At 40.8% G+C, this 25,263-nt stretch overlaps 1 protein-coding gene across 3 annotated transcripts in view; it reads right to left on the bottom strand.

The window, feature by feature from the left end:
• rgs7b (regulator of G protein signaling 7b) overlaps window positions 1–25,263 on the bottom strand; it is a 72,699-nt gene that overhangs the window by 31,348 nt on the left and 16,088 nt on the right. For 2 of the 3 annotated variants that reach the window (XM_035403740.1, XM_035403741.1), the window contains exon 3: window positions 7,285–7,381. In XM_035403740.1, coding sequence (XP_035259631.1) covers window positions 7,285–7,381 — 97 coding nt within the window. The remainder of the gene's footprint in view (window positions 1–7,284; window positions 7,382–25,263) is intronic. The other variant, XM_035403742.1, reaches the window with a different exon arrangement.

The following is a 25,263-nucleotide window of genomic DNA, read 5'->3' as shown; positions in this document are numbered from 1 at the left end:
TTTAATGCAAAGAAAACGATGTAAAATGCTTGTTTTCAGAGTCTGCAATACAAATAATTGATGTAATGCACTGCTTTCCATTTTACACTGTTGAGTGGTGTGTCATGTCAAAGCACTACAAGGGTATTGACGGGTAGGGTAGTAAGGTCTGGTACAAAATCCTGACCACGCTAGCACTGACTGTTGTAGGCTGGACAAAGGGTGGTTCATGATTGGCCGTACCACCGCTCCATCCGTCTCTTCCGAGAGGCTCCCCTGATCAATCAGGAGCCGGCAGCCTGCCCGCGCCAGGTGTGCACGAAGTGCTGACCTCCAGCACATCTGGAAATGACCAGGCTAATGGACTCTGAAGCAGACATATGTACTCCATGAATTAGCCATCCACCACCAGCACCTTACACACAGCGCCTCCATTTCGATCACAAGACCAAAAGCAGACACAGAGTCTGGAATAAATGCTACACTCACATAGCCAGAATTTATGTGCCCACTGCACACCTTCAAGGTACTTGTTTTTTTCCATTACTAAATAAAAATACTGTAAGACTCTGGCGAAGATCACGATACAAGCAAAGCCATTGTTTGTGAAACCATTTATTTCTTGGTGTGAATCTAAGGTATTCCATGGGGAGAGAGGGAAAAGGAATCCAAGACATCTCAAATGTCAAGTGATTTATTTTTAATCCGAGCCGCTAAGGCTGAGCTGTTATACACAGCCGGCTTATCTTAACTTACATGCATATTGTTCCTCCTACACCAGACCACTCCAATGACCCAAAGCTACGTTTTATTTTTATTCAAATGAGCGGAACGTAGGAAGTCTTCGTTCTGTTGCATCACCTCTGATGTTGCCAATTTGAAAAAAAAGTTAAAAACACAAAACAAAACAAAACAAAACATTTAGCATTATCTACAGAGGAAGTGACAGACAAAAGAGGCGAAACAGTGCCGTAGAAATCCTCCCGCCCCAGAGAGGGCTTTATGAATTCCGCGCGGCTTGCCGTTTTCCTGTCTCGACGGCGGAATACGAGGCGGGGAGAAACGGAGGATTAGCGCCGCGGAGCAGCGCAAGGTGAGGAGCCGCCGCGGCTACCTGCCACCCAGGCATCTTCGCACGACGAGTCAACACCAGCTGCTTTCACCTGCTAAATTTATACTCTTTTTAATTATCGCTTTCACTCCCCCAACCATGGAGACGGGCCTGACAGCAGCGATACTCATGTGAGAGAGAGCTGTGGGCATGTTGAGCTGATGAAACACTCCGGTATTAGCACAACCCCCCCCCGCAGCCCGCCCCCCCCCCCTCCCCACCCCACCCTCTTTTCCTTTTGAAGATTTTCCACCTCGTTGGATGATTTTCTGAGGAGCACCGCCAAACCCGGATTTGAGGGCCAGCTTTCATGGGCCACTCTAGCATATTGCATTACGCTCAGATGAAAATAGTCATGCATTTAGCAGAAATTAATTTTTTCATCTATGTCAGAAATTTCCCATCCTCCATCCCCCCCCCCCCCAATCTGTCAGTGACCTACTTTGAAAAGACGTGGTTCTAATCTGTAAAACTTTCGCAAAGTTGTGCAAATCTGTGGAAAGGCTTCAAAAATATTGCTTTTTTGAAAGTTGGTCTTCTAAAAAGATGGATAGGTAAAAGATAAAAACTTGTCAGGCAGAAACCCTTCAAAACATAGTAAAATGTCCAGTCTTAACTCTGACAGATTACATGTGAGACCGCATGTACCATGTATAAATTTAGTTAACACTGAACATTTTACTGAGTGCCTGCAAATGTTAATTGCCTTATGGTATTTCCAGAGAAAATTCCACATTGATTATTTGGGCATTTTGTCATACGTTACATAAGGTACGTAAGGAGGAGGGCTAAATGAGAAGCTGGCCATTAGTCAGTGATTACTCACAAAGCTTGGCAATGTACCTGTACAATCTGCTGTTTCTTATATTATCCTGCTCCATCACCTCTTTCTACTGACCTCCTGATCACACGTGACAATTTCCCTCATCCCGCTCATTCCAATAAACATTTCTGAGTCACCCTTCGCCGTCCCTCTATATACATTTATTCATTGAATCACTCACTCTTCTGCTATATTCAGAAAATATTATGTAGTATGCCCCCTTTCTGCCTTTCTGGCATGACTCCCTCACAAGGATTTTCCTCATCCCTCCAGTTTGGTATCATCTTTTATGGGCTTCCGTCTGGCGCACTACATCCTCCTGAGTCAGAGCAGAGTTCTGCTGCTTGACTGGTCATCTCCATTCCCCCATCGCGTCTCTTCTCTCGCGCTTTCCAGATCGCTCGGTTCCACTTGTCAGCTCCGCGTTGCAGCTCGAATTCATCTCAGGATTCTTCTTACCGCTCGCAGCTGTGTTAACCATCCCTCTCCACTTCGCCTCCCGTACATCACTTCCTCGCTACGTCCGTGTTTGCCCACTGAAATTACCATCCACTGGCAGGCTTCCATTTCATTTCACTTCCATTTAACGGGGTGAAAAATTGTCCAGAAATGATTCATCTGGGCTTCCTCTGGGGTTTCTGAACCATGAACGTTGTTATGACCATGTGTGACCTGCAGAATATTTTTCTCCAGTCAAATTTCCCTGTAACAGCCAGTATGAAAATGAGCATCTTTATAAATAATGGTTGAATATTAAATGCAAGGCTAGGGAATGTTAGACAGAAATAAATTCCAAAGGTTTGATTCAGATATGGATGCAATAAAGTCAAAATATAAGATTAAAATAAATATATCCCCAAAATAAGACATACTTTAATATTAGCATTATTAAATAAGTAGAAATAAAACACTGTCAATTACTTATCGCACAGGAAAATAGAATAGCACAGAGATGAAAAATAAATATTGCTGAAGTTATACATTCTGTCGGAGCTGACACCTTGTTTGATTCACATTGCTTTGAAAATATTTAAATCTGCTCGTACATCTATGATGATTATATAATGATGAGAATGATTTGACACTACCCTACAGTATGGCAGTGTAGTGAAATGTTTAGTCAACTGAGCTTGCAGCACCAAGGTTTTTGGTTTAATTTCCAGGTTGGTGTTTTTGTCTGAATTACTTATTATTTGAAAATATCTAGCTGTAAAAATGAATTGTACAAATGCAAATGTAAGTTGTGCAAGTTCCTCTGGGTAAGAGTATCTTCAAAATACTTAAAATGCAGCTAAATGTACTGTAATGAAGTACAATTTAGCTTGAATGTGGCTTGAAAAGGTGTAAGCATGAGGTCACTGTCCTTGTTGATGTCTATTGAAAACACAGCCACAAATAGATGACCACCATAGTTTGAAAGAACATCATAATGGTTATGTGCCAGAAACAGTTTAAGTATCCCCTGGAGTGCCTACTATGTACAGAAGTACACAATTTAGGCTCTTAGTGAAAAACATACACAAAACAGAACATTTTTTTTCATTTGTAAGTACGCAGTTATGGATCTGGAGTAGTCCTTAAAAGGTCCTGAGGGTGCATGGAGAGGCATTCAAAAAAATTCTAACAGAACACACTTGTGCAGTGGAACCTATCTCACCAAGGCTGAGCATAATGGTCAAAAAAAGAAAGTAAAAAATATGTCAGCCACAGTGGTTCTTAATAAGCGCTGCACAGTGGTTCTCAAACCTCTCCCATGGACGTTGACGTGTTGTTGATGTGTTCCATCTCAAGTACACCTAATCACACCTGCAACTAATCAAGGGCTTCATTAGCTGTATCAGGTGTGCTTGAGATGGAACGCCTGATAGCTCAAACCAGCCGGAGGTCCTGAGGAGAGGTTCGAAAAATACTGCTCTTGTGCATACATACATGTTGTAACCACCTTATAGTGATCTTATAGGACAAGTGGCACACGCATCCTAGACGATGTCATCACGCGTTTTATTAAATGATCCTATATCTTGCTGCAAGCTTTTACTTATGCTCATGACAGGGGTCATGTCCATTATTTAGGGCTCGTGAAGGCATTATGGGGACCCACTTTAACTGACATGTTTTCGAAGAGAGAAAGCCTCACCGAGCAGAAAAGTGGGTCTTTCTGAAGCGACGCCAGCCCCCGTCCCTGAGCTTCCGCGGTAGGACAGGCTCTCTATTCCCCCGGCCTCTCCGGCAGCCAGCAGCTAAATTGAGCGGTGACTCGGCGGGGGCCCCCAGGGGCCCCGTCACTCGCTGTGTTCCTGCCAGTGAGTGGCGTGGGCACCCACGCTTCTCCGCAGACGCAGCCAGGAGTCTAAAGGTCCGCACAAAACTTCCCAGGGCTCTTCTCTGAGAAATGACATCCAGCCCGAAGACAAGGGAACTATTCTTTTGTGTTGCCAAGATAAAAACTTTTTAAACTGTTTTGACTTTAACTTGCGTGCCAATACACACAAATGCTGCCTACTCTGATGATCTAGGGAACGCAAGTAATACAAAAGCGATAACAGTGAACATGAAAAGTGATAAATGATTTATCTGTAAAAATCATGGTTCTTTACTATGGTGTGGAGTACAGCATGTATCATCCATAACTGACATCTATAGCTGGAAGGCTTTGCCACTTATATCTGGTGTTTTATATCCCGAAGAATTTGCTGTCTGGTGCTTGTACAGAAGTGTAATGTAAATAGGTGCTGATGGGATGCAGCACACAACAACTCTTCTTTTATCATCATTACCATTCCCTTTCTGTCATGTCTCGTACAGTACAGTAGGTGGTTTAAAATAAATTGAAATATTTGGACATATATCACTAGCGTCATATGGATATCACAGTACTCTTTTTGATTCAAGTACTTGCACATTGCCTGTGCAAGACAGTTATTGTAAATGTTACCTAATTTTAGACCTTTGGACTAACTCATGACCCTGATATGACCCAAGTTCCAAAACCGCTGTCATAACGTTATGCCATTTATCCTTCCATTGCACTGTAAAATATTATATTATTTTTGTTTTCTGTCATGTAAAATTTGTATTTATTCATTACTTCATTGTAATCCACTCAGCTTGTGGGATTTTGTGTTTGTAATGCAACCCACTGACTGAAACGTAAGGAGGCGGGGGGATTCCAACTCATGTGCTGCATTTCCTAATTCACAGTGACATCACTGATGCATCTCCGAAGATTTCACATCATGATCAAAACAAGACATTCACACATTTCTCGTGATGCAAAAGAAAGCGGCATCAGAGGCCCATACCTTCGCAATGTCTTTTTTTAAATACAGTTATGTAAGGCACTACATTACATAACATGGTACGCAGCAGCCTGTGTTTTAATAAGTGTTACTTTCAATGTTAAAAAAAAGAAAGAAAAGAAAAGGCACGCTACTACATTCATACTCAGTGTTTCCTTAAAAACCAGCTAGTCAATGTCTCATGGTCTTCAGGGTAATTTACTACGCTATGAGGTTATGCTAGTGCTCCACTGCCGTAAATTCAGCTGATTAAATAGCCATGAGCTCAACCTCGCAGTGCTCATGGCCAGGGTTTTGAAGATCTGATGATAGCCTCATTAAATATTGTTTCCCTGTGTGCAGGCCATCCTCGGTAATTGTGTCTTTCCCTTTGACAGCTCAATGAGACTAATGTAGCTGAGATGCTGTTCCTTGGCTGACAATTTTCATACCGTATTTAACGAGATTTTACAAAGTAACTATTCACGACAGTGTACAGGGACAGCTTTGATTTATCTATTTAGCAAATTCCTCTTAGCGGACTTCATGAGACGTCTGAATTTCACAAGGCAGGTGCGTTTGTTTAGATGAATTATGAAAACAAGACTGACTCAGTTGCAGCACAGAACACTGGCTAGGATAAATGGTATACTGTTAATGCCTCAATGTCATAATAGTTTAATCGTTATTTTAAGGCTATTGAATTTGTTTTCATAAACCTCAAGGTCATAGCGCTTCATTCATCTGAAATAATTCCCTGAGTGCGAGTGTTGTTTTTTTCATGTGTAAAGTACATATGGCATAGATAAGGTTCAGCAAACAAGCTCAGAATTGCAGGGAAAGACATGGATCATTGAAATTATTTTCCACCAAATGACGGGAAAAATGCATTAATGCCATGTTTTAACAGACTTTATTCTTTCCAGCCAATGGATACTTCCCAGTTTTAGACTGACTTCTTTGTTAGAAAACTGGCCCTACTGAAGAGCAAGCTGCCCCCTGTTCCTCCTCCTCCTCCTCCTCCACCTCCTCTTCTCTCTGTCTCCAACTGAACATCTGTGGTAGTGTTTCAGTGTTTGTTCATCTCCTTTTTTGCTCTCAATAAAAGCATCTAATCTTTCTGTCTGGGCCCTTTGGTGAAAGTTGATCTGCATGCAGGACAGATTGTGAGATTCCTTTAAAATCTCCAACTCTTTCATTCCAAGATCTACTTCATGGAGATTTACAATTGTATGTTTCATTTGAGGCTCACACGTTTGCACTTTTGCATCGCTCTTGCAGTCTTGTAGTCATTGGCCTTTAAAAAAAATGCTTCTTTAAATTGGTGGTCCTGGTGGGGCCTAAGGATTTAAACTCAAGTCCCAGGTGAAACACGGCTCTTGTACCATTGAGCTAATATTTATTCTGCAAATGCTGTGCTTAGAAATACAAAGGCGTGAAGAGGTCACAGGATGCTTAAAATCTGTTTGCAATCAGCGTAGGTCACCCTCCACAAGAGGACCCAAAAGAGGAAAATAAATCACAGTGTGATGCAATGTTTAGACAATTACAGCTCCTCTGATTTATCAATCCCCCTAGGACTGATCACTGAAAAAGTGCAGAAGACAGATGCTATTCCTGGTGTTTCCCCACAGTGCAATGTACATTAGCTTTATGAGACAGCTAACTTCTCTGACCTTGGGAATTTCATCCTCTTTGACAAGCTCTTCTGCCCATATCCTTCAGTGAGGGTACATTTTACCCACAGTTCAGAGCATACATGGAGGTTTGGGGTGAGACATGTCACCCACAATATTTTCATATGACTTAATTGCTAGAGTAGCCAGTATGCTTGTGAGACTTGGTGGTTCAGCAATGTGTCTCCCCCAAAGTTGAAATGAAACCTATGCCTGTGGTTCAGAGTTCTAATGGCAATGAGCAAACACAATTTTACTAGAAATTATGGATTTGGAAAAACTGGATTAGGGGTCACTGAAAACTATTTTCAAGTCATTTGTTTTTTTATGAGGCATCCATCACACTCCTGAACATCTTAACCTTGTATGCCCATGTCACATGTGCAAAAGAAACAAATAAAATAAAGTTTGACTTACCTGAAAAAACACTTGGAATCTTGGATAAAAAACTTTTCACTGTGCGAATAGGGATTCCATTCTTTTCATCTTGCATACGGGCTATGATATCTTCCATCTATGAAAAAAAACAGTTCGGAAAATGCTGTTAAAAAACACCAGCCTGTTACATGTGGGCCAATACATTTACATTTCAACTCAGACGCGAATAACGTTTCACTTCTCACTGTGTGCATTAACAAAAAAATGGCCTATTTCCTGCAAAAATGATATTAATCTCCCATCGCTATAATCAAAAGGTCAACTGTGGATCCAACAGCCCAGATAACACTTTTAGTGCTGGAAATGGAGCGAGAATAGATCCCACTGCCCTAGCATGCTTATGTAATACTGCATGGAAAAAACACAAAAAAAATCACAACAGCAGAAACCTTGAGGCTGAGTGATGGGAGGCTTTTGAGGAATGTGTTTTTTTTTTTTGAAGAAGCTATCTAGCAGGAAGTGTAATGAGGAACACACACACACACACACACACGGATGCACACAGTTCTACTACAAGCACACACACTTGCATACACAGATAGCAAAAATACAGAAAGAAACATAAACCTTGTTGATGAATTAGAATTTTTTATTGGAATGAACGTTGGAGAGGAATTCCAAGAAATTCTGATTAGAAAAACTGGCAGACTATTAACTATGAGAAATATGGAATAGAATTCAAACACATCAAGACATGATTTTGACTATCTTCCACTCGTGGCAGAGAGACCCTTCTAACACATGGTGAGAAACATCCAAAATAAATCCCATGTAAAATCCCCATGAGAAATCCAAAGCCAGACTGGCAAGGGGTTACCTCCATACCCACGTTTGTACAAGATTCTGAATGGTTCTGTACATGCTCAGTCTCACCAGTCTCACAGCAGAAGCACAGCATATAACAACGAATCCACGATGACCTTGCTGAAAACAACTGCAATTTGAATAATAATATTAACATACATTTTAAAAATCAGGTTTTCGTTTCTCCTCGAAGACGGTAGTAATCCAAAAAGCGCAGGTGCGAGGCTTCGATAGCCAGGCTGCCTGCCGGCTGAGCATTTCATTCAGTCACCTGACCTGACACTCATCCCTCCAAGACTAAGCAGCTTTTCCCTTTCAGTCCTATCAACAGTGTCTGATTCCTCCATTATCTGCTTATCTACTTAAAGCAGACCCATCCTCCGAGAAGCATTGTCATTATTGACCAAAACCCTTTTCGTTTGTACGCCAAACATGCTTCTATAAAAAAAATAGAGGTCACAGACAATCAATCCTGTAAAGATATGCCAACTGAGTGTTACTATGGCAACACTTTTATTTGGGGTGGGGAGGGCTAGGGGCAGAAAAGGGGTTCATAGTTAACAGAGGACGGATGTGAATAAAAATCAAATGTGACAGGACTACGGCATTATTCATTCAGTTTAGTGTATGTATGCTTTGACTTACAAAACTGGAATATATTTCAGAATATATTGAAAATATATACGTTATCTATCAATACTTCAAAATATATAGGTAATTATGCAGATTAATGCCACTTCAAAATATTGTGATATGTTACACTGCTATGAAGCTGTTATCATTATATTTTCCAAAAAGTCATTGTCTACTTTCAACATAGTACAGTCTATTCCATCTCCCTTTTACCCAGACAAGTGACCGTCATCGCCCACCTCAGCCCCTCTGTTGTCAGAACACATGGTGCAGACAATTTCCTCCATACGCACTCATCGAAGAAAACGAGAGTCTGACAAATCACTTAGTCACTAGGCAAGAAAAAGAGGAACTTGTTGTACTCAGCGACCCGCAAGTGTTTTGTGCTGGCTTTTTCCGCATTTCTGAATAGAATGCAGTTTTGTATTCTGTTATTACTCTAATGAGTACATGTTGTGAGGAAAACTCCTTCTAGCTGCAGAGGGCCAATTTCTGCTTGCTCTTTGCCTCCAGCAAATGAGTATGTTGCAATGTTGGTAATTAATTTCCATTGTATGTACAGTGCAGCTAATCCCACAAGCAATTTCAGCCAAACCAGTTATTTAAAGACCTTAACAACAATGTGCCTCTTTGACTGAAAATGGGCGCTTGATCCTTGGTAGTGGTTAACGTGAATTAGCATTTCTCTGGTAGAAAGCGCTCAAATGTCCAGAACATTCCTCAAAATAATCTTTCATGATTTAATGTTTTTGGCCGTTTGGTTGCCTACTGGAAAAAATTAAAGGTTTACTGCCATTGCTCACAAATGTCCCTGTAACGCCCACACAAGGGACACAAACACAGCAAACTTCAAAAAGAATGCTTAATGCAATAAGTACTGCGGGTACACAGCATAACTGTTTAATGATGAAAATGCATTTGCTGACATGTTCTTATACAGACATGCAAAAAAAAATAACACTTTTCCAACGTGACCACTCCAGAACACAGGAGTTACAAGTCACACATCAAATATTCAAAGGATGCACTGACAGATTCACGCTCTTGAATTTCCAATGTTAATTCCACCTCCCGCTTCAAACACAACAGACACTTTCGGGGAGTTAGCGGTGCAGTGTTACGTACATTCTGAACTACGGCAACAGTGTCAATATTCCACAGCACCCTATCCTGGCAAAAACAGAAAGGCCAACAACAGTGCTTACTGAAACATCTCGACCTGAAGCTGCTACTAATGCATCCGATGGTACACACAATAGGCACTGCAGATAGAGCTTTCCCTAAAGGGCACATTTACACAGTACAATTAGCATTTTTTCCAGTGACTCATCATCAAGCTCACAGGCATTAAACTCAAAAGGGTTGCTGCAAATAACTCCCCATCAGGAGTAAACATGGTAATACGTGTTGTGATTAACTCTCAGAAGAACGCTCGTTTCATCTTTAGGGAGTATTTGAGTGATGCCGATCATAACACATCTCTTATGTTCCATCTTTTGGCTTGCTCATCTACGCTACACACTGCTGCAGCAACTAGGTGTATACAGAACACCCATACATGTAAAAATAAGAATAAATGGTAAAAAGACTATTTAACATTCATACTGAACCTTAACCGTTTGAAGAGTAGGTTTTTTTATTTTTTTATTTTAAGTCAGTGTTCAAGGACTCCATTGCTTTCATTTACAAGTAGTGATTGTTACATCAGCATTAAAATGTTCAGTTAAGAACATTCAAAACACACAATTTTTGATCTTACTCCTTAAAGGGTTAAATATGTGCTTTTCCTGACAAAGCCCAATAACTCTTAATGCTCCTGATTATTTATACACTATATGACTAAAAGTATGTGGACACCTGACATCCAACATCTCATCCAAAATTATGGGCATTAATATTGAGTTGGTCAACTAGAATGTCTGCATTAACATATGCCTTCACTGGAACAAAGGGGCCTTCTCCACCCCAGACCAAGGGGTGTCCAGATACTTTTGGTCATATATACAGACGGGTGAGAAATTAAAGGAAAAGCAACATAAAGTGTCTTAGTAAGGTGTTGGGTCACCACAAGCTGCCAGAACAGCTTCAATGTGCCTTGGCATAGATACTACAAGTCTCTGGAACTCTACTGGAGGGATGATTCACATCCATTTCATACTCATCAAACCATTCAGTGACCCCTGTGGATGGGGGCATTGTCATTCTGGAAGAGACCACTCCCATCAGGATAAAAAAAAGTTTCATTATAGGATAAAGGTGATCACTCAGAACAACTTTGCATTGATGTGCAGTGACCCTTCCCTCTAAGCGGACAAGGGGACCCAAACCATGCCAGGAAAATTTCCCCCACAGCATATCAGAGCCACCGGACCCCCTCACTGAAGGGGTCAGGCATTCAGGCCTGTACCGTTCTCTTGGTGTACGTCACACGTGCACTCACCCACTTGTTGAAAATATGGAGAAGGATGACTCATCTGACCATATCACTTTTTTCCACATCTCTGTAGACCAGTGCCTATGGTTTTTGCACCACTGAACTCTCAAATGTGCATTTGTCTTTGTAATGAGGGGTTTATGCACTGCAAGCCTACTAAAATATTCCTCTCTATGTAATTGTCAACGGACTGTTCTTGCTGACACAATCTGATCATGTTCTGCATTGACATTCTTAGTCATCTGAGGAAGAGCTGCTCATCTGTTTTTCCTTACATATCACACTAATGCACAAGCATCATGGTCACTGGATTTGCACTTTCTACCATAATCTTTGACCCAAGTTACTGATGCCATAGATCTAAATGCACATATCACTTTAGTCTCTGTTCCTACTGAAACACTAGCCAGTTGAGCAGTCTTTGTGACTGAAGCTCCTGCCATCCATGCTCCAATAATGAACCCTCTTTCAAAGTCACTTTTCCTCTTGCTGTCTTGATCCAAAATTGAGGTCAACTGGGCCTGCTCAAAATTTTTATACATACCGCAGAGCATAATAGATGTTAACTGCTGAATTGTGTCATGTAGTACATCTGTATGGAAGAATGATTTATTCAGGCTTATTCTTTTATTTGTCACCCATCTATATCTGCTATAGCTGAAAAAAAACTGTTCACCTACCCAAGACCTTTTTAGTCCATCGCTCTATACAATAGAAAGTTCACACGACACAGTACTCCATTAAGAGTAATCTTAATTTAAAACCACAGGTACCTACCTAAGAGAATTGTAGATCAATACTAGCTTGAGCACATTAGCATTACAGGACAACAAATAATAACAGAGAGCTGTACAGATCCCAGTTTTAAACGTCCTGAGAACAATCGCCATCAGTAAAAGCACATCAGCTGCGATCAGTTTCATCATTCAAGCAACACCTCACCTGTGTCAGGTGCCGCCAGATGTCGAAACTACATCCATCCAGGGGAGACAGGGGGTTTGAAAAACTGTAAATAAGCGGTGAATCATTCTGTTTGAGCTGTTCTTCCATGTTTACATCTGCCTGCGTCATACAAAGTCATAATGTGTTTGGACGTGCCACAAAAAGTCAGCATCAAACTGGGTCAAAGTTCAAGCTATTTGCGACTCGCCATTAATTTTGAGCCGCGCACTACGCCAGGCGTATCACTGCTGCCAAGTCAGCCGTCAACACCCCCTCCCTAGGAAAATTAATGGTCTGATGTCGTGTTGAGCGTTTTGACGCTGATCATGTGCAAGCAGCTTTACTCTCAGGAATACAAAAATATTGTATCACCAAGAATGTTCAGAGGCCTATTTATAATCGCTAAGTGCAAAGTTTGCCTAGCAACACCATGATGGCTCGTTACCCTGTGGCATACCCTCTATTGTAACCCCTCCTCATTTTCAGACCTGCATTCTTTATCAGAGACCAAATTCTGAGGACAGCACCCAGAGAAATTAGAATATAAAACTCTTTGCTGGGTATCTTGTGCAAAGTTCAGTACACGCATCTTGTTTGAGACAATCGGCCATGTCTGTTTTCTGAATTTCTCTCTCTCTCTCTCTCTCTCTCTCTCTCTCTCGCCGAAGCAGCCTCTGCACAAGTCAAAATCAATCATGCAATCAGCTGGAAAATAAATAAATCATGTTATTACACACAAATTCAATTAGGCACAAATAAACATTTTAATTTGAACAAAAGCAAAACGCAGTCACCCCTGTGACAGAAAGTCTCTTCATAGACTACTCAATGAGTCAGTGAAAATGAGGCTAATGTTGTCAAATACCTTTTCAGGCCATCACGCATAACCCAGTTCCATTTCATAATGTCCATTATCCGAGCTCATTATGGTTTCTAAATACATCTCTCTCTCTGGGTACACTATTGCATGGCTGCCAGCTGTGTCTGTTGATGAAGATGCACCCAGGTAATTTCCGCACGGATTAAGATATTAATAAATCCTTTTGTGGCTCGAGCAATCTTCTTCACAACATCGTCCTCCATCAGGATATGAGCGAAGTCTTATTAGAGACAAAAAAACTTTTAACTCCTGTCTTCTTTGGCGTTAGCCTTTGCTGTTGCTTTCCACCGGGACGACAGGGATTAATTCGTTTTCATCAAGTAAGGGGATGATAAAGTGCATGTAAACGTGCCTTGAGGGCCTCCCTTTAATTAGAAGGAGGAAAAATACGGGACGGCCGTGTCCATCACAGAAGCTTAAACTGTCCCCCTGGACCCGATCACACTAAAATGCTGTTTCCTGAAATGCGGCTGAGCACTATTTTACGGCTCCTACACAGGCCAGACGCCTCTGTCAAGAACCACAGTCAGACCACGAACAGGGAACCGCGGTTTGGCTTTTGGTTTAGAAACAAATAAAATCATACTGAAAAGTTATAGCTGTTCATTGAGACTACAGTATGGAATAAACCGACATTTGGTCATTAAACTTGACTTGCAAACAAAGGTTCTAAATGAGGGTTTGTTTCAAGTTTTACTATGAATACTGTATGATATGTTTCTGTTCCTGTGCAGTTTGAATTAATCATCTGGCCTCTTTAAAAAGACACAGTTTAACATGGCTGACAGCAACTATACTGTAAGGCTGAACCATGTGATGGAAGATATTTTTCTTTTCCTGTCATGCCTGATATGTCAAGGTCGGAGGAGTGGGCTAAAACCCATCTGAGCTCGGACAGAAAGCTTTCCCTCCGCTGAAGGTATCACGTGATGCTGTGGGCGAAGAAAAGTTCTGTAAATTTTATGTGTAAAAAAAAAGAGAGGAATTATGCAATTAGTGAGGAGATATCTGTACCCATATGGTGTTTCCTCTTTGGAAAAAAACAGAAGATCCTGAATCTCTGGTTTTTGACTTATTTTGTGACCTCAGGAATAATTTTAAACTGCAGCATATGGTGTGTTGCTCCCTGAGGTGCGTTGGCAGGGTTCTCCTGACAGGGATGCTTTCACCAGAAACCAAAGGGAGAATAGATGTGTTCACGAGGAGAACCGACTCTACGCCCTATTTCCGATGAGGATTCTATTAAAAATATAAAATCATCTCATAACGACAGGTTCAATAACAGTCTATTCAGTGCCTACCATCATATCATTGTCATGGAGCATTATGCGGTGAGTGTGTCTGAGTCATGGTTTCAGTCAAATACAGCTCTAAGGCAACAGGATGTAACTTATAGTCCCATTGACTCTGCAGTTTTAAAATGTGGTAGATTTATACGTATAAATACTATTAGAGCACCGCTTAATTCCACCACTTCAAACCCTGCAATCAAAAACAGCAGCAAGACCCTGGTCCATCGTGTAAGTTCCGGAAGGGTTTTTTATTTCAAGTTTAACTTAATTACTTAAGGCAGGTGTATGCATCCAGAGCAAAGATTTTGTGGAATGGAGCCTGACAGTAGCAATGGTATGACAGTAAGAATAAGAATATATGTAAGAATATATATGCAGCTAAACAGCTAAACAGCTAAAATATAAGCACACTAATGCCATTTCAGTGCTTAACAAATACCCTTAAGGACAGCAATAATCATGCACACACAGAGCTTAACAATCATCTTAATGTAAAAGATACACATTATTTAGTATCATAGTATTCAGATGGTTAAATATAATGATCCACACAAACAAACTTATCCCACATAATATGACCACACTCACAGAACTATAATCAGAAAAGATGTTTAAAGTTGCATTGTCTTATGTGTTCAGTTTCAGTTGAGTGTGCAACTAATGCTACTGAACAAATACTTTCATTCTTACTTTTGTACATGCAGTTCCCCAAAAAGAAAATTAACATCCATAGCTCCAGATAAATGGGTCTCCTTCAGTCCAAAATCAACACTACTTTTCTTGCACCCACCCAAAATACAATCATGCCACACAAAATCTGACACTACTGAAATTCCATGTCCCATGTACTGTAGTAATTTAAGGTAGTTGAAACCAGAATGCTGTATAACTACAGATAATTTTAATTAAATTTTAATTTTAAGAAATGGTTTTTGATACATTTTATTTTCATGATTTTGTATGCTGTTTTCTTTGAGACAACGAACAAATTCTGTGCAGAACCACAAGAAACTCAATTAATACTTAACATAAGACCATAAGAATGTTTGCTGAAGAGTGCAGACCATTCAGCCTGTATAGGCTCATAATGTTGCATACTATCTAGAGAGAATCTAGCACTGTGTCTTGAAAACCCAAAGCATCTTTGCCCTTCTCTGTCTAAAGAAACCCTTCATGATATCCGGGATATATTCGCCTTTATTTGCCTTCAATTTCCACCTAATAAGCCTAGCCTTTTGTAGAATAGAGCGAATACAAAAGGTTCTCTGCACTTTTTAAATTTGCTCTATAACCCAGCTCTCCATAACATCTCAGATACATGCATTGTTTGCTTCAATTATTAATTCAGATTCAAACATAAATAATGGTAATAAAATGGCAGAGCAGTACTCACATACTGTACTTACAGCTGTGGCTCTTATTTACCATCTACATTTACACCCATTAATTTAGGCCTCCTTTTCACAGAGCAGATTTATAGGATTAAACCCATCACAGTATCACACAAATGAAGCCTCTTCCATTTTTAATCATTACTGTTCAGTATGAGCAAACGGTCTATCTGAAAAAAATGCATTGTCAACCCTTCAATTACAATAACAGCCACGAGGAGAGTAAATTACTATTTATGAATTACCAAAGGTGCTTTGTGGAACAGGCAGCATGAACATTCAGACAGCTGGTAGAGACCACTAAATGTCATGTAGGCCCATATTCCATCAACATTTGTTCTTAATTTTGACTTACAAAAAAATACAAATATTACAAACACAACTGTGTTTATAACCAAACTCAACAATTAAATGTTGATTTAATTTGTCAGTCAAAGTTAAAGATATAAAAGAATGAACTGAATCCAGGCATAGTTTGCAAACACCAAGATAACAATAAAGATTAAATTTAAAAAAAGGTAAAGACAACAGGAAAAACATAAACAATCCAGCAATGAGAAGCCAGGTGTCATTTGGACAGTGTCAGCCTGTGATGTTGAATTTGTACCCAAAAGGTTTTTATGCACAACTGCAGGACAGAGCTAAAGGACGTTGTCTCAAATATACCAGCAGTGCTTTGACTTGGCAATGGTATTTAGGGCTCTCTTCCTACATCAGGAAGCATCCTATAGAGTCCCTCAACGGCTGGTGGCGTCACTGAATTGTTAATGTAGCTCAGGAATCACATCTATAATTCAGCAGAAGGATGACACTTCTGATGTCTCCATGGATGACCGATGTTTAACCTTGAGCTTACTGTCACCACGGCCTTGCAAATGGGCTGTTATTAAAATCCATACAGCTTCCATGTCAGCCCTATCACAGAGCTACGTCATACCTGCTGTAAGGAATACAAACAAGCCCACGGGCTCAGGTCTGTATGTCAAATCCAGTGAAGTCATAATCTATATTGTAGGACGTCTCTTCATTATCCAAAGTGTTTAAATATAAATAATTTTTGAACAACATGCCCTTTCCTACAGCTGCATTTGTAGGTCCCGCCCCCAAACTGTCCCTGGTCTAACACCCACAGAGCAATGTAGCCATTGAGCGGGTAGGCCACGCCCCTTACACAGCTGCTGCAGGTCGACTGCAGGCACCTACTCAACCAGAGAATTCACTCTTGGGTGATGAGGTGTAGAATACTCTACCTACCAATATTCTTCTCTGAGCAACAACACAATAAGCCAGAGGCAGAAAATCAGTATTTGATTTTGATTAATAGTGAATGAAAAAAAATGGAAACACCAATGTAAAGTCACTTAACCGAATGCTGGCCCACCACTGTTTCTGATTAAATTGGCTGCTCTTCAGCTAGATGGAAAATTTATGGTAAATTGATCTGCAATAGGTCGCCTGTTTGGCACTTTGAAATAATGCATGGACATCATGATCCGCTTACGGTCATGCTAGCCATAATTACAGGCAACCAGAACTGTCTAGCATTTTTATGCATGACCCTATGCATGCTGGAATGATATCTGCTTAATTAATTTGTAAAATTTCTGTGATTAACAGTGTCTGGTAAGTAACAGTGGAAACACATACCCCTTTTTGTATTCTTATGTTGATTTTGCTTTTCCAGTGAACAATTCCATAAAATGCATAGCTGCCTTTATGAAAGTTGGTTTGTTCAATACATTTTGAAGCATGGTTTTTTCATCTGTTCCTTCATATTCATGGCATGTATCATTCAGATGTGCAGTTGGAATAAACACAAAACAAATTCATTGTACAAACAATATTTTCAGAAGGCCCTTTTTTTTCGTAATTACAGAGGTTCTGCAAGCACCCACTTCTTATGGCCAGGAATTGAATCAACCAGTAAGCATTAGCATTCATGTTGTACCTCTGCGGCTAAACAAATGTATGACTTTCCTCAGGTAGCAGAATAAACACTCTAAGCGACAGCCATTGTTCCCATGCTCAGCACCTTAGGGGACAAATGTTAGACCAGTATAATCTCTACATATTCATGTCCTTAGCTCTGATTTTGAAGACTGGGACAAACTATTTGAATATTACATGAATGAGGCAGGCACAAAGCACTGATTGAGCCCAGTTCCCAAAACAGTTGTAACTGGTTTAACAGCATTAATATTCTGTGTCGCCTGTAAATCACCCAATGACAGAAACCCAAAAAACTAATAAATAAATAAATAAAGAAATAAATTTCCCTCTCAGCTCCACCAGACATTTCTCAGAGGGGGAAAGGACATGTCAGTCCGCGTATTAAAAGGAATATTGACATTGCAGTTCATTGATGCGTCCAAAAGGGCTGGACAGAGAGTGCAGGCCCGAGTCACAGCGGTGGAACAACAGCCACGCGGTGTAGTGACTTTCAGAGAGAGGCAGAGGACACATCCTTCTCTGCCTCACCTCTAAATTATAATTGGTTCTGTAGCAAGATAAACGACGTTTAAAAAGGAGCCCGAAAAGAGCAGGTGAAGAAATATATAACCTCGCTATGTCATATTTCCATCAGGACATTATCATTAAAAATAATAATATGATGTTAACTTCCACCGACTAAGTGTTTTAGAAATGTCATAAGGTTATAAGACTTTTTCCTGCGGTTAAATCAAGTCAGTTAAAATTCTGTGCACTGGCTAACTGGCACAGTATTCAAATTCGTTTGCATAGCTGGATCCTTGGATTTGTGTACACATGAAACCAGCAAGACGGCAATGATTTTTGGTTGCAGTAGCAATGCTATATTCTGTCTTTGTAAGAGGGTGTGTTTTAAGAGACCTTGAATAGATATTTCAATCTGAGATATTTTTCACATTTTGTGACAATCTGACTGATGATGAATTGTGTTTTTTCTGTGTCATTCAAATCTAAAATGCATCAACATGTTAACAAGACCTTGATAACCACCTGCATATCTGACACACAAACTGAGTTACAAAGACTTTAGTATGGCACTATGTGAAAATGCATAATATTTCCATATAAGATTTATGCCTTACCAGCAAATATGCTACATATTTGCCCCTAATACTTTCATTTTTCCACTCGTGCATAGATTCTGTAAAAGTGACGAAAGCACTTGTTTTGTCCTTCTGAAGTACATCATCATCAGGAATCTGAGATAAGAGTGTGAAAGGATTAGCACCATTGTGTTTGAGAGCATGGCTGTTCTCCAATAATTGCAGAAAAACTTCCAGTTTACTGGAGGACACAATGCAAACGCAATCAGCTGCTTGCACAAATTTACCATTTCCTCCCTGCAATTAAACCAAACAGCCATTAAATCAAGTTTTATTTTTTTATTTTTTTTACAATTACAGGCGTTGAAACTTGCCCTCGTGCGGTTAAGAAAGAGGGACAGCTGTGCTGGGTGATTGCGCTCGACGTCTGAAAGGGTTTTGTTCTGGAGTGCGACGGGAGCCAAGGAGACGCAGAAACACAGACGAACGGCAGCCGCTTAGAACCTCGGCACTAAGAGCTACCCGAAAAAGACCGTTACGAATCGCGCGGAAACGCCGGGCATCATCGGCACCGTCCTCCCGCTCTCATCCCGCAGCGCGCGAAAGCGACCGCAGCAGACAGACGCGGGTCGTTGCGCACGCTCCAGCGACGGAAGCCGCCAGCAGCCGACCTCCCGTCAACAACGTTATTGGGAGATGACGCGAATTTTAAGTGCCTCTGCCTCTGCCCTCTGTCCCGACTCTGAGGCATGCCGAGAGTTTAATGCCACGGAGACGTGCCGCACCAGCCGGAGAGCAGGCACCGCTGAGGAACCTGTCAGGATTCACCACGTCAGCGCAACCGCATTGCCTTCTACTGCGTGCTACTGTACATTTAAATTCACTTACCCAATTAACGCTTAACCATGCACTGCCATGTGTCAAAATGCAGTGTAAAGCTTTTAACTGAGTCCCTAGAGTTTTGGAGCCATCCAGGTAAGGCTCTTTTCTTAACGGCAATGATGCAGGAGAAAATGTCATCTGGTGGCTAACTGATTATTAATGAACAGTGAAGCAGTTCTGAGTGAGGTACTCTCTCCACTTGTGCATCTGTGAGAGCACCCAGTGGTCTTATTCTCCACTGTGAGCATCTTGTTTCTGAGCAGACAAAATCATGGAATACAGAAAGCAGATTCTCCAATAAATTACTTTTTAGATAGCATGCATATTGGACATCCAAATGTCACTGCTATCTAATTACCACTGACTAATGCTGTATAGCTGGTCATTGTGTTAGCATTCTGAGACTGTTACACTTATGTCATCTCAAAATGTCTTATATTTTAACTGAGGTTGGGACATTTTTTAACTATTTCACCTGAGTGAAAGATTTCTGTTAGCCTGATGTAAACCAGATGAAGGTATTGAACCCTCACACCAGGGACAGGAGGCACCTTGGTCAGGAGCTGACTATTCCACAGTGACAGGCTTCTTAGCTGGCCCAGCTGTGTGCCCCGTTTGCTGTAAGTCAAGTTTGCCAAGACAGAGTCAAGACAGAGGGTAACATTTTCCTTTAATGATCCTTCATAAGAGCTTTTATAACTCCTTTATTAGCACATAATATGCATTCAAAATTGCTTATGTCAGTAACCTTGCATAGGAATATGGTATGTCATGGCAATGTCACATGCTGAATCAGTGCAATATCCAACCATGTGCCAATTTGTGATTACTGAGACGCATGTATGAATATATACTGTAGGTAGTGCTTACAAAGGTGGTATGTGCTGCTAGTGAAGGAGTTATATAGTTCTTACGAAGGATCATTCACAGAAAGTGTTACCAGTCAGAGGGAGCATGGTAAACTCATACTCAATTCAGGCCAAATTAATCTCAAGTCTCTAACTTTGGCAAAATTAGAGATGAAGCGAGCAAGGCCAAGGGTTGCTATACGCTGTCAGAAAAAAATGTGTGCAGTAGAGGTCTGTTTTTGTTCTCTAAGATACAATTAATGTTCTCTCACAGGGTCATATTTGTACCTTAGAATACTAATCTAAAAGGGTAAAGGGTTCAATTGAGGGCATACAATTGAGGGCACTGCCCCAGTGCCAAGCCATTGTAACCCCAAAACTGTAGGTACAATGTTTGCACATTTGTGAATGAGTGTACTCATTCATCTCAATACCTTTGTCTGGCTGTCCTTACACGCTCACTATTCGTGAGCCCTGTTATCTGCAGTAAATCACGATACACATATCCAAGGTTAGACAACACTGAGCAAACTGACAGCAGTGGGTCTCCACGGAACAACAGAGCAAGGCTACTCTGATTCTTAAGGCCCTTGAAACGTCGGCTACTTTGATCTGTGAATCTACATCTATGCTTGTTTACCCTGTTTAAAAGGAGACAATCAGCAGCTGAGGCTCAGTCTGAAGCAGAAGACGAGTGACCCTTAAGCCCCACTGTAGCCTTCCCTCCCTTGCTCTACACTTTGATGAGGGGGCTAAATGACAGCATGACTCAGAAATGCCCTCAGAACCCCTGCATCACATGACAGAAATTCAATTTCTGTCTTCTGTCCCTGCCTCAGCTAACCCAGCTCTTTCACCCTCCTTAGACCTGCCCTATCACTGATGTCAAAGGAGGTCCAGCGTGATCACGGCTGGTCGAGAGAGAAAAAATAAAGACTCACAAGGCAGGTTGCCATACGGTCTCAAAAGTGTGTTATGTGCGTGCCCATGAAACAGGATACAGAGGTGCATCAATATAAACTACTGTAGGCAGCTTGAGAAATTGCATTCTTTATGCTAATGCGTATTGCTATGATTTTTTTTTTTTTTTTTTTTGCATGTTTTGATCAGAATCTTTGGGGATTTGGTGCAAAAAAAACAACATAACAACTTCTCAAGATGAAGAGGATGTCCCTGCCTTTTGATCCTTACTTCCACTCAACGCATGAAAGCCAGCCATTTGAAGGAATTCAAGCACACTACTGCTAAAGGTATCCATACCCTCCATATGAGAGCTGATTTTTAATAATGGCTAAAAACAGATAATTAAGGGTTGTAAACACACAATTACAGAGGGAGGCACAGGATTAGCTAAAGTACGGGAAGCAGTAGTGTATTGTGCTGAGCTACAGTGACTGTGGGAATTGTGGACAATTTAATGGTTCCCTTACACTACACAACTGCATTATGAGTGATTGCATTATGAGTGACACACTTCTTATGAAAATATATATTGACATATATTCAAATATGAAATCATTTTTATTTCAAATGGAAGAAAAACTGTCAAAACTCTTGTGGTCTGATCTGCAAGGGGAAAAGCATGATGTGGAATTATCAACTGCAGCCCATGAGTCATTATTAAGACCAACTGCTAGTTATTGAGCGAAGGGGAAAGTGCACTGCACCGGCTGAACTGTTTGCTGGAAAATACAATGGGGCACCCTTTTGCATCAATGCAGCTCACTGGGAACATACAAATGATGCACGTGTGCTGTCATTTTGCATACCACGCATGATACAATGGAGCAAAGAGAAGCTGTCAGATAAATTACATCAAGTGAAGCATAAAAACCTGCACTGTCAGGCTCGTAAAAACAAGCAACTCGCAAAATGGCCTAATCACATGAATGAGAGTATTCTGTGTTCACATGCATTTCAGTCAAACCACTCAATAACTCCTTTCTCCTCCTTTCTCAAATATACTGTTAACAGCCTTCCCTTCAGCTGTCCAATCAAATAAATTCCAAGAGAAAAAAAAAAAAGCAAGGATTTGAACCGACAGCAAAATAATATCCACAACACAGCCAAGCATGCACACACATGATTTGACATTAACGCACTGTAATATGAACATAATCAAATAAACATCTTAATTGAGCATATGAGCACCAGCGATGCTCACGCGTTTCCCGGCTGTCGTTGACTGCTAAAAAGGGACATGACCGCTTTTCTGAGTAATAAAAGTGACCTTGTTCAACGTCATTCCACATAGACATCATTCTTTAATGGGTGCTCAAGGGTTGATGGGTAACATATGAAAGCCACAAACTGACATCATTCATTCCGTCGGTTCCGCACCGCCGTGAGGAGAGTCCCCTCTCGACGTGCGGCACCGTACCTGCCACGAAGGGCGCAACCCAAAGGCATGCTGGGTCACGTGTCACATTTAGCAATTAATCTTTAAGTGATTTAGCGATTCACTCATCTCAAATGACGAGAGCTCTTGGAAGCATCACTGTTTTGCTGAAAGTACAAAAGCATAGCCATCATATATGAGATATTACATATTGGCATTTACATGAACCTCCCATTTTTCTGATGCCGTCAAGGAGCAGTTATGATGAAGTGAGGATACATGAACACTGACTCACTCCACACTGAAACACTATGGCCTCCAGAGACAGTTCAACAGAATATTCTGATACAATTTACGATGCGATAGATAAGACTGCCAAAGATGACGATAAAATTGCTTCAGCAAAAAATTTGGTTGAGCTGCCAGTAAAAGGTCTCCACTTACAGTGACAGTAAGGTGTTAAACAGCCTGCTTCATTCTGTCACCTGCAGAATTTCTGTAAGATATTATCTGTAGTTTCACAAATTTTCCCTACAGATTTACGAACGCATCACTGGCTCTACCTAATATTGCTGGAAGTAGCATTCTGTTTATGAGTTTTTCTGTTTACTCCTGTTCACTGGTAAGGCTGGACTCTCTGTGTGTTTCAGCATAAGACGGAATTCACAGATTTAGGAAGTTTCCTCAACGTTTTCACATGCTTAGTAATGAAATGTTTGACTGCAATTTATGCAGCTGTCAAACACTGGCAACAGACAGACAAAATATCAGGGTGAAGTCTTGCACACTTTCCAATCAATAACTAAATAATCAGACCTATTCACGGCCCAATTAAACGAATGGTCCCTAAAGCAGAAATATTCTATTTTGTTTTTCTACAATTGCATTTAGCAAAAAAAGATTCTGCCGTGTCAATAATTTAAACCAGAGTTCTGACATCTATGTATTTTCCGTTTTGTGAAAATCAAGAAAGACAGAAAAATACAGAGAAAATATATGCACCCACTGTCGCCCACTCCTCAACCAGATTGCCGGTTATCATTGACGGACTGTTTGTCCGTTATCCATTATTGCTGGCTGCGAATGGCCCTGAAGGGCATACTACAGTGCACTGTCATCCCCGACTTCTGCATGGCTCAAAGGCTCTGAATTAAACACTGGCACTATGCATTTGGGTTGGTTTCAGTGTCATCTTTTTCATTTTCAGCAGCCTTGACCTTTAACAGGATAAGCCATCTCATCATCTGTTTCAGCTCTCTGTCTAATGGGGTGATGTGCTAATGCAGCACATGCCACTCAAGGCGGGTATCGCTGTCATTCACTGAGAATCCTTACAAACTGAAACCAAAAAATATTCACTCAAAATATCCATTCTCCATAGATTTCTAAAGCATGCATAAATAATTAAATTCATTTAATGCACAGTATATTTTTCAGATAGCTGCAGGGAATGTGTTAAAACATATTCCATTGTCCATCTCAGCGTAAGAGTGTGGGTTGTACCAAAAAAAACTTAAATCTCTAACACAAATCTGCAGTTCCACATTTTCCCCTGCAATGTAAAGAAAATGAGCTCATTATCTGCCACTAAGAAATTAATTTTAATTTGGTTAGTGATGCACGTTCAACCACATGCCCATTGTTGCCCAGTCCTACTTAACTGGAGACCACAGAATCATGTCCTCAAACGACACTAACAAAACCCACCTGCAATTCACAAAGAAACTGAAGTTCTCCCTTATAAACAACACAAAGGCATCTGATTGTTTGAAAATGGAAAAAGATGGGCTTTTCAAAGAGTATATAAATGCATGCTGGAACTGAGCATCCAAATAATCAGCTATTGTGCAAGGGTCCTTTGGTAGAGCCTCAAGAAACATGTTTTATCTGTGCTTTTACAAAGGTCTTTCAGAACATATTTACAGGTTACTGAGGGAGTGTTGAAACAAATGCATTTTGTTTTGAGGAAATTATGCTATTTTTGTTATATTAATCTATTATAACCACTCACTTAAAGCAGATATGACATTAGTTTTCTCACCTGCCTGAGCAGCAGGGCATCACTAGGTTGTATCCACACAGACCTGAAGAGATTTGCCTTTCGGTGCAGCCAGCACCCCTCCTCTCTATATTTGCTACCGTACCACTGGGTACCACGTGACCCTTCTTTGTTACCCTGTCCTCATTTCTGAAAGGTCAGCTTTGAAAATTAAATAGATTCCTCTGAAAATGTGATCTTTATGACCCATATAACACCTCCAAAACAGCAATCTGTACCAGGGAATGAGCTTCTTACCGAGGGGCTGGTGCGCAACTAGAGCGCTAGCCCAGAATAATGGTAGAAGAGAGCTGCGCTGGTCCAGTACCGCAAATTAAATTCACCCGTGTAGCACACGGGCTCTCTGTGTATTTTTTGTTCATTCCCCAAGCTGAGCTCAATGTGAGGTGCAGCTCAAGTCTGTAATCACTGAGCACACTGTAA

Source organism: Anguilla anguilla, chromosome 2, assembly GCF_013347855.1.
Source record: "Anguilla anguilla isolate fAngAng1 chromosome 2, fAngAng1.pri, whole genome shotgun sequence".
NCBI classification, from domain to species: Eukaryota; Metazoa; Chordata; class Actinopteri; order Anguilliformes; family Anguillidae; genus Anguilla; species Anguilla anguilla.
Note: the sequence above shows the minus strand (reverse complement) of the source record. Positions and strands in the feature narration are given on the sequence as shown.